The following is an 11,096-nucleotide window of genomic DNA, read 5'->3' on the forward strand; positions in this document are numbered from 1 at the left end:
ATATTTATTTTCTTGTCACTCGAATCTATTTACTTTTGGTATGATATTACTATAACAAAATATACACATATAATAATAGACATGATAACAGTTTATTTACATATACACAAGTGATATTTGTCATTATCGTAATAGAATGAGCTACTTAAATTACTGAAGGTATTCAAGATTTGCAAGTATTAATTGATCGAATATACAAAATGACTCAGCAGAAACAGGTCATCGTATCTTTACCATTTTAAATACGTGAATTATACATACATATCGACATACTTATATATTAAAAATTAAAAAAATATATATCACAGACTGATCGCTATGCTCAACTAGTATTCAGTGTGTAATTGTTTTTTTTCTAACACTATGTTATTCACATTCTCGGTACGCAAATAGAAATATGCAAAAACTGTGCATTTGCTTCTGTTATAAAAATTGTATATAAGTGAAGATTTTTTTAATGATATCTTTTTAAACCCTTCTACTTCTATTTATAGAACGTACAAACTTAAACTGAACAAACTCTGCGTATCATTCGCCTTGCTGTATAAAAAAAATACACGACCGCTTGCAATAATTGCACGATTAAGGCTACTTTAAGGTTACTTCATCTTAGATTTTCAAGATTGCCGACGGTAAAATGAACGTTCTTGCTACAAAATACATTACAAGTACTACTTTCAATATCAAAACAATAAATAAACAACATTTATAACGTTGTTAAGCATTTGATTATTCGAAAGGCATAATAAATTAGTTATATAAAAAATTGTTTCCAGTAATAAACATTCAGAGACGCGGTATTTTAACATCTATAGCACCGTTTGAAATTTCATCTGTTTCAGTGACTGAGATGAAACGTTAGAAATAATAAAAAGCGACGTGTCATTAACGTTTTATAGAAAATTGATAAGTTACGATTTATATATAAAAAAAAAAAAAGAGAGAGAGAGAGAGAGAGAAAAGAGAGAGTAAATCAACGAGATAACTGATATTTTTAATTCAAGGCTCCCTTATGTAACTATCCATTTTTTGCTTGTTATTCGAACAATACAAAAATACAGATTAAAAAACGACAAATATTACCGATTGTTACTTATGATGTAACATTTGTCACCTTACCATTAATTGAATATACTTGATAAAAAAAGAAAGGTATCGTTACCGTGTTCAAAATACAAATCGTATAGTATTAGAAACTCTATCGATTCATCCTAACGAATTGTAACTCTTTGATGATCACGCGGGGTATTTCGATCGACTAGAATATTTTTTTAGGCGTATTAAAGTTCCTTTTATACGTCCTCGGTCTCTTTTGTTTTGCATGTCGTAGTAATTTGCAAAGGAATCGAAAACAGTTCCTCCCATGGCGGTTGTACCGAGTTAATAACTGTCTCAGCGGCACTTACAGAAACGAAATTCAACACCCACGATTCCTCCTGTTCCGCTACCTCGTCTAAGAAGTTCAAGGTTAGTGACGAACTATAATGTTCCTGTAAACGCGACAAACAGAAGACTGTATTACAGAAAAAGTAAAGAATACGCATTTATATTAATTGTATTCAAATATTATAGTACGTATAGTTGAATTAAAAATTAATATCACTCACTATTCCGATTAAATTGCTCATAGCTTGTTCCCTTACTACTTGCGGCGTTTCTTTATTGCTCGGTAAAAGCCACTGTATATTGCATATCACTAAGACGGAAGCCGTTATGATCAAACTCGATAATTTAAGTTGCTCTTCGAGATCCTGGTATTTTAATAAGGCGGAAGAAAACAATGCGAGTAGTCTCACAGCGTCGCCATCTTGAAAACTCTTGCAATCTTTTAATAAGCCATGCATTAAAACAGTGCAATGTTTCGGTACTGAAAATTCAACTTCGCAACTAGGTGGCAAGGATGAGTCTGCAAATAAATATTTATGTACTCGAAACGATGTTACAGCCCCGAGATCGTTAAATAAGCGGTTCTTTCGTTTACCGGTGGCGTAGAATAAAAAATTAGACGTTCTCTGAAAATCTTGCAATATGCATAAAAATGTAATGGGGGATTGCAGTTCTTGGTTCAATTTGTTAGATTGTTCTAATTCGACCAAGACACCTTGTTTAAATGGTAACGGCGAAAACGATCGTAATCTATCCATTGTCCAACTGATTTCCTTATGTAACCAACGTTGTGGATCCTCTCTATAATAAAAATAAAAAAAGAATTCAATGCGTAAACAAATTAGTCGCAGATAGAATGCATGCTAAACGTGTTCTGTTTTTACCCCTCTAATCCATCGATTCTAAGAACATAAACTTTCGACGTAGACAGAACCAAGCAACCAGGAAACGTGTCCTTCGCGTTACACATCAGAATGTCCGCCTATAAGTTAACGAACAAATAAAGAGTATTTAAAAAAAAAATAGTTGCTTGAGAAGTAGAACAAGATGGACATCGATCGAATGTTCAATGTTTGATATATTACCCTAAGTAGAAGAATGAGTTCCTCGTTTTCGTGTTCGAATATGTTCAAGATGATATGTAACTTTATTCTGTGATCTATACTACTAAAATCGGTATAAGAATACTGGATATTACTGCCCAAGAAAGGCGACGCTTCTTCCTCTTTTAACAACGGCTTGTTACTGCCAATCTTTATACTTTGAAGTAAACCTAAAAATTCGAATATTAAATATAATTGAAACATTGCTCAATCGTGGATCGAAACTAAACCGTGTCGTATCATTTCACCTACCACCTAGCATAGAAGTTAGATTTGTTACGGGCGTGAATTTGGTCTCTTTATCGTTACTACTGTTAAGGGATTTTTCATCCGCGTTAGTTTGCCTGATTATTTTTTTTTCATACGCGGTGCATATACTATCTGTCAGGGAACCTGTAATAATAACGCTATTAGTTTATTAATTCGCAATTATTCGTGACGATAATTAGGATAAAACTGCCAGCAAACCTGAAGAACTACTCTCGGTTAAACCAGTCATGATTGGCGCTACGTCTGGTATCGTTAAGAGAGACGGGGCAACAGCTGCACGTCTTTCTTCTGAAGACCGCTTTCTATGCGGTGTCAAGTGAGTTCTACGATAATTATAAAAGTATTAGGAAGCAAAGATTAATATATGAATGACTCCGTAGCGATATGAATATTAAATTATACAAAATGTAGGCTACCTCGAAGCTTCATCGAGGATTTCGATGCTGCTTTGGCTTGGGTTGCTAAGAACCTCTATATCGCTCTCGTATTTCCGGTTTAGCGCATTTGTGGATGGCGTAGATTCTCGCGAATCTTCTAAACTCGTTGCTGAACCTGTTTATAAAATGTTCGTTCAGTTAAACGATTAATATACGTACATATACACGTCAATGTTTAACATAAGTTTAACACAAAGCTTATTAGTTTAATGTGTGTACACTAATAGGTGCTCATACTTTTCTTTTTGTTTCCCTTAGTGCTATTAAAAACGTGTCAAAATAAATAAAAACACGAATAAGAATTACAGGACACTTCTATCTTTGCTAGCTTCAAAAAAAGGTGGAAAGGTTTCTTGACAATTCTATTCAATAATATATATATATATATAATATTCTTGTACAGGATATTAATATATTTAGTTGGTCTTAGAGTAAAATTCAGAATGAAATTGTTATAGTCATTGCAAATACGAAATTACGAAAGTACCAAAGCTAAGAATACGATACATCTAGATATTTGAAACCTAGGAATTGGATATGCTGATGCGAATGAAAAATGTATTTGATACGATTCATTGTTTCTAAATAATTATATTAACAAAAAGTACCTACCGTGTAAATCGAGGAAAGCAATCGAATAATCGAGAATTCGAATTATATTCGTCGAATATTTAAATAAAATGTCTCAGTTCTAGTGTGAATATGGTTAATCGAAACTAATATGTTTAAATGCACAAAAAAAGAAATATGGACCTATATCGACAAAAAAACTTTAAGTATCTAAGTCTAAATAGTGAAGCAGTTAATGTAGTAGCTCGTGGCTGTATTTAAACCATAGGGAAAGTTTGAAGAAAACAGAAAGTGCTGTAATAAATTATTGTGGCTGAAGCTTACAGCAGACTTGAGCTTGGGTGTGAGAGTCGGAGTGCACCAGAGAAGTGGTGACGGATATAGCTCGACCCTCCGTTCCACCTGCACCGGGATTAGTATGTTATTGTCCCAGTCGATAGTAAAAATGCATGGATATGCAGTCAGCATTTAGTGCGTTCACATTCAATGTATTATTAATTATAATTTCTAGTAAAAACTGTAAGGTACATCGCTAGTATTACAAAGTTTCAGCATTGTAAATAATTATTACGGTTAATCTTTCATAGACAAACTTCACGAATATACAACATTCATTTTATATTTTACGCTTATTAAATCGCAAGAAAACACCACATTTAGGTTATAAAAATTGGATCACGTTATTAAATCGGGCTACGATATCCAATTGTAGAATCAAAAGAAATATATCAGCAAAAGTTACGTGTTCGTAATAAGTGTGTAACTTCTATCAAACATTTTGATCATTCTTAAATTGAATGCAACGTGAATTACATGCAAGAGATAGAAATGAAACTTACCAATGCTGGAGAAGGACTCGGAATGTTGCAAATTTGATTTCATGGTATTTTCCGAATATTGATTTCTCGATGAACTTTCCGTCGTACTTTCGAAAACCTCGCTTTCCACGTCTATCGTTGATAATTCATCTGTTTCCACGACTAGTGTACTTTTGCAAGTGGGGCACTTTAACTGTTTTACACCTGAAAAAATAAACATTCTTTTTATTATAATTATTATTACACAACCGGACATACAACTATATACTACTACTGAAAACGTACCTGACACAGATGTACTTATGACAGTGGCATATTCTATATCTTGAGAGAAATGAGTCGAACATTTCATGCATTTAAAAACTTTCAATGAGATCGTTCGTTTTTTCATCCTTTCGCCAATAGTTGTTACTATTTTCTGCGATACAGTCAGATAATAAACTAACATTAGCATGTCGCTGACATCGATATAATGTTTACTTCGTTCTTCTTACCTTTGCATCGTCTGGTTGTACGAAATATCTTCTGTTTTGACGAGTTTCTCGTGTTGTATCAAAAATGATATCTACCGTGATCGGTTCGCTTCTACCCAGCACGCACGATAACACAGAACTCGTCGACCAACAAGACTTTAATTTCCCAGTCATCGAATCTCTCTCTTTAATGTCACTGTAATACTTATATAATTAATATTATTCAGCAACTAATTAGTATATTCGAATATAAAGAACACTTACTCTAACGTTATTATCAAGAACACTTCTTCCAATTCGTGATCGTTCTTCTTTTTGTGTACTAGATACAAATCTCCTTTTTCTAGATATTAAAAAGCAAGAGAAAATAAAATATTTTTTTTTTATATGTAAATACATTAGTATGATATTTCTGATAGCACACCTTCGTCTGGGTCATAGGGAGGGTCAGGTATGTTTACGACTGCGATTGCTGTGTCGCTGGTCGATTCAGGAATACTCTGTTCCTCCCTTGATGTTTCGATATGTTCTTCCTTTTCGTTACTGGTTTCGTTGTTTTCCGTTGTCGAATGTTTTTCGGTTTCTTCCGCCGTCTCGGTCGTGTCATCTAAAGTTTCTGTAGCAGATTCTGAGGACGACTGCAAACCCATGATGTCTTGAACGACTGTTCCAGCGTAACTGCTTAACCATGCGTCCTCGCCATATGTTTCTCGCAACGCTAAAATTTGTTTCTTCGTTTCCAAATGGTCTTTCGACGATTCTACAAAGAATTAAAATAAATCAAATATTTGAAGTTGTACCATAAATAATTTTTTGAAAGTATTCGGTAAAAAATAATTAATCACCTGAATACGATCTGTAAATAATATAATTCTCTTTTAGCTTTTTATGTTCGTGTTCATCTTCTGCGATAACGGCTTCTTTTACATTCAATTTTTTCTTAGCTTTGGTTATACTTCTTTCTAAAGTATTCATCGATTCTGTAGATCTTTCCATTACGCTTTCATTTAAAGTAGACGCGTTCATAGATACAGATAAACTACTAGAATTCAACGAATTCGATACAGAAGCAGAGAATTCATTTGACATAGGTTGCTCGGATCTGATCATAAATCGCCGATTCCCTGTAATAGTTTGTTTCTCTGATTTCGAAAGTCGCAAACGGTCTAAAACAAACTAAATCATAAAATTTTATTGATGCTTATGTAATGCTACGTTCGATAACAGTATGTTTACGTATAACGTTACAACATTCTGTTATTCTTAATAAGTTATTCACCTTGCTTTCGCTTAAGCTCGGATGTAAATATTTCATGGATAACTGTCGATGTTTTAGGTGATACGATAAAGGATTGCCTTCCAGAGATATCCACAACAAAGTAGACATTCTCTCCAATACCCATAAAGTTGAATGCTCCATTACACAGTTATACGATAAATCTAATTCCGTTAAACACTCTAAATTTTGTAAACCTGTTGCACAGACAAATTTGCATTAAAGAAGCAAGTGCAAACGATTGTTTTTGTTTGTATGTAATTGCAATTATGTATTACCATTTAAATTTTCTATGTAATTGTTCTTCAGAACTAATACTTGTAAAGAATGCGATGCAGCCTTATTGAATGTAGGTACTGCCTCGAGCTTGTTATATCCGAGATTCACATATTTCAAGTTGGGTAAACAAGATAATTCGTCTACGGATGTTAATAAGTTGTGACTCAAATCAATTAATTGTAGCCAAGGTGCCAGTTCCAAAGATTTATCCAATTTTTCAAGAGCATTGTGAGATAATGCTAAATGTTTCAATGAATCCCAAACAAATCCAATGCTGGCATCTTCACCGCAACTAGCTGCGTAAAAATGGTATATTCTTTAACTATTTCGAATAGATTTTAAGTTGCATTCATAGCATGATTTGTTCATCTGTTTATAATTACCTAATAATTGACTGACAGTACAAATTCCTTTCCTACCAGCGCAGATAACGCTTTCAAGTTGACCTCTGACCCTTTGAAGCCCCTTTACAGAGTCTATATTAATTTTCTTCAATTCCAAATATTTCAAATGCCTAAACTTAGTAATATCAACAGGTATGTTGGGATTGTTCGCGCAATAAGTCACTTTCAATCCAACCGTTTTCTGTATAAAATCGTATACAAATTTCAAATCGCTAAATACATTGATATTGGAGCTATTGCACACTTGGAAAGAAGATTCTAAGTCTTCTGATTTATCCACGATTAAAGAAAATGCTTCGTTTAAATTGTAGAGTAACATGGTCGACAGAGACAGTTTACTTGACGCGCTTAACACTTTATCTCCGTTTTGATGCAAGAGTTGTCCAAGCTTCACTATTTCTTCCATAGTATCTGTGTGTTGACAATCCATTTTTCTTTATTTTCTGTTACGCGAAAAGTGAAAGATTTTGGTGATATTTAGGATTTTGTCCGATGCGATCTTATCACTAACCTGAAAGACAAACAAATAGTTATGATTTTATTATATAATTTTCAAATGATACTATGACAAAATAATTGACAACCTTTCGAGCAAATTTAATGTTCAATTCCAATTACGAAAGACACATCTAACTACAGATAGCGTCACGTGCCTAGCGAATGTTTCACCCCAATGACAATTTGTCTATTTTATTAAAAACTTACTAGATTATCGTACATCGTCTAGACCAGCCTCGTCGCTGCTAACGAGTTCATAATTATGTCATAAACGATGCTGGCTCCGTGCATGTTATCACGAAAGAACAACACATGAAATGCATATCACCAAAACAGTTAATTATCTTCGGAAAATGTCATCCATCATTATGCAATCCAGTAACCTTAATTTACGTTATTGTATTAGGAACACTATACGTTGCGAGATTCCTGAAACACGTTCGAATCTCAAAACAAATTGATCGTCTCATTGAAACCTATCGACGATTAGGATCATAAAATTTCTATTAATGCGTAGTACAACACGATAAACACGTCAGAAACCAACTACGACACAGCATTACAAAAAGTATGAATAACTCGTGTTTCTAGCCTACTTCGAGCCGAATTTCGATAGACTACTCATTGCTTTCTTATCTTTGTATCAACAATAACGCGATAAACACAAAGTTGTACCTTGTGCCCTGATCCTCGATGAATAACAGCTCAAAAATCTCCGAATGGGTCAAACAATGGTATAAATGACATATTGTCTGTAATTTACGTTATCATCATCATCGCACCAAAGGAAGAATATTGTTACCTTTGTTGTTATATCGCAGACTACGCTAGATGGGGCAGCCGCTGGTTTGTTACTAGTGGCGCCATCGGTGGGGAAATCCCCAGGTTTGTAATGACAATAGTTCCCACGGTTGCCGCTAGATGGCGCCACAGATGAATTTAATATATTTTTCACAAATGATTAATTAATACGATTCATTGCTTAATAATGCTGCTATATATTAGTTTAAGATGCAAATTTATTATTCCTATGGATAGTTATTTAATTCAGCAATAATTTAGGTTAGTGGCGCCATTTAGCGGAACAGCGTGAACTATTTTCGCTACAAACTTGTATGATTTGTCCAACATTTTCGTGAAATATATCTCCGTTAGATGACCTTCCTTTTACATATTTTTAATTGCTATGAAACTATAAATATCAGTCATGTTTCGCTGCATAAATAATGATACATAAACAAATAGATTTTGTATAAATGATAGTACGATAATGAAACGTATATAACACTTCGAATTCCCTTGATGGACATTGCCGAATGCGTCCTCTGAATATACGATAAACGAAACAAGATAAAGAGCGACGTGTAAACTGTCGAATCATTTTCAGGGTGAGAAAACGTTTGGTATTTTTTTTATTCTTTTTGGGATCGCGAACCGTTCGACATTGCGAAAGAAGGACGACCAGTTTCAACGTCACAATACGTGGCGGACTGTTCACTTTCGGTTTCGCTGATGAAAAAGGGACTCTGTAGTGGGTGGGGAGAGATCCAGGGAGATCGAGGGAGATCTGTAACGAAAGAACGATAATTAAATGTCCCCCAAGCGAAGGACCTTATTGTTTCGGTGACGTTAAACATCTGTTCACTTGTCCACTGTCTTGCACGATTTATGTCACGATGACTATCAGTTGAAATAACGTTTCTATTTAAAAAAGATTATTTATTTATGATATTCTTTTATTCACTCTGTCTTTCGCTCTTTCGTTGCCATGTTTTATTAATCTTGGTTTTATTACTTTTGCAAACGTGTGAAATAGATTCTCGTGGCTACGCTAATATTGTATTGATTATATTATATATTTATTATAATTGTACGTATATTAATATCATAGCTTGTATACATATATGATATTAATATTAAAAATGTATTACATTTACATTACATATTATAATAATATTACAGATTGTATTATATTATATTAATATCATAGTTTACATATATTATATTAATGTCACAGCTTGTATATATGATATTAATATCACAGCTTGTATATATAATATTTATATCACGGTTTGTACATATAATATTTATATCGGAGCTTGTATATATGATATTAACATCACAGTTTGTATAGATGATATTAATATCATAGATTGTATATATAATATTAACATCACAAGTTGTACATATATTATATTAATATCACAGCTTGTATATATTATATCAATATCATAGCTTGTATATATTATATTGTTATCATAGCTTATATATATTATATTGTTATCATAGCTTATATATGATATTAATATTACTGCTACTATATATAATATGTGTATCCCAGCTAAACAACACAGTTGTACGACAACATTGAAATACAAGCATCCGTTTCAAATTTTATACGAAGGTTTCTTAAACTTCACGTCCATGTGTATTAACTGAAGATATTTATTAGCAATATATTATGCCCATTCGATTGCCCGACTACTACTGGGTCACCCTGTACGCCGTTGAAAGCGGTCAAGGATCGGCCAATACAGAGTACATATATATACACACATCTATATATATATATATATATATATATATATACATTGGACATGAGTTACTTCTCGTGATTATGATTTTCTTATTGCAAACAGCTGCAAATTGCTAAAAGGTATGAGTAATGTTCTCAATCGCCTTCGACGTTGTTGTTTCGGGGCGGTGCTCGAAACAGTAAAAATCTTGCCCAACGTCCGCCCGTAGCAAGGTCGGATCGATCCAGGGAACGACAATCGATTTTTCACCCGTTCCGTTCGATCGAGATGATAATCTTGCGCAACCTTGACGAATCGCCAGGCTAAAACGGCGATTCAATTGTCCCATTACTTTTATCTCGCCCGCACTCGACCGCAAAGACCAACGATCGATTTCGTATTTATCTTTCATAACTGCGTCGCGATACTCCGTACCCCGACGTTTCGAGAATTAATTTCTCTCGGTTAACGTTTCTTAAGGGGCGGGCGGGGAAGGGGGAGGGGGGGAGAGAAAAAAAAGGAACGCGCGCGACTTGCGTAATCGCGTCAAAAAAAATTCATACAAATTGTTATGAGTGCAAACACGTGTCTCGGTGGATCGGGGAATCGCACTTTAATGGACGGCGTGTGCGTTTAATGATATGTTCGCTGGCACGGATATGGTGGCCACGGTTGGATATATAACTGTCGACAGTTAAGACTTAATCATAAGTAAATGCAAGATTTTAGGTTTAAGATTTCTGATTTTGGATTTTAGATTCGAGACTTTCGTGGACGTTATACTGTGACATTAATATAATCTATGTACAACCTGTGATGTTAATATCATATATAGAAGCTATGATATTAATATAATATATGTACAAACTGTGATATTAACATCACGTATACAAGCTGTGATATAAATATGATGTATACAAGCTGTGATTATACTATCATATATACAAGCTATGATATAATACCATATATACGAGCTATGATATTAATATAATGTATGTACAAACTGATATTAATATTGTATATGCTAGCTGTGATATTACTATAATATACAGGGTGTCCCAAAAGT

The 11,096-nt window shown here is 33.8% G+C and overlaps 2 protein-coding genes across 3 annotated transcripts in view; one reads left to right on the forward strand and one right to left on the reverse strand.

The window, feature by feature from the left end:
- Positions 1-70: 70 nt before the first annotated feature.
- Positions 71-8,317, reverse strand: LOC128880535 (serine/threonine-protein kinase 11-interacting protein). 2 transcript variants are annotated; one of them, XM_054130744.1, is made up of 20 exons: positions 8,190-8,317; positions 7,722-7,943; positions 6,996-7,527; positions 6,612-6,908; positions 6,337-6,530; positions 5,903-6,233; positions 5,482-5,817; positions 5,322-5,400; positions 5,079-5,253; positions 4,870-5,002; positions 4,606-4,788; positions 4,091-4,168; positions 3,176-3,311; positions 2,958-3,082; positions 2,742-2,882; positions 2,472-2,659; positions 2,271-2,368; positions 1,982-2,187; positions 1,608-1,906; positions 71-1,490 (listed from the first exon to the last, which is right to left on the reverse strand). In XM_054130744.1, exons 3-20 carry the CDS (start codon positions 7,444-7,446, stop codon positions 1,293-1,295), a joined length of 3,648 nt encoding a protein of 1,215 aa, XP_053986719.1. In that variant the 5' UTR covers positions 7,447-7,527; positions 7,722-7,943; positions 8,190-8,317; the 3' UTR covers positions 71-1,292. The 2 variants fall into 2 exon arrangements, with proteins under 2 accessions (XP_053986719.1, XP_053986720.1); XM_054130745.1 differs by lacking the exon at positions 4,091-4,168.
- Positions 8,318-9,975: 1,658 nt separating this feature from the next.
- LOC128879923 (uncharacterized) overlaps positions 9,976-11,096 on the forward strand; it is a 9,306-nt gene continuing 8,185 nt past the window's right edge. Inside the window, exons 1-2 of the mRNA XM_054129495.1 lie at positions 9,976-10,052; positions 10,154-10,229. Coding sequence (XP_053985470.1) covers positions 9,976-10,052; positions 10,154-10,229 — 153 coding nt within the window. The remainder of the gene's footprint in view (positions 10,053-10,153; positions 10,230-11,096) is intronic.

Source organism: Hylaeus volcanicus, chromosome 7 (genome assembly GCF_026283585.1).
Source record: "Hylaeus volcanicus isolate JK05 chromosome 7, UHH_iyHylVolc1.0_haploid, whole genome shotgun sequence".
Lineage (NCBI taxonomy): Eukaryota > Metazoa > Arthropoda > Insecta > Hymenoptera > Colletidae > Hylaeus > Hylaeus volcanicus.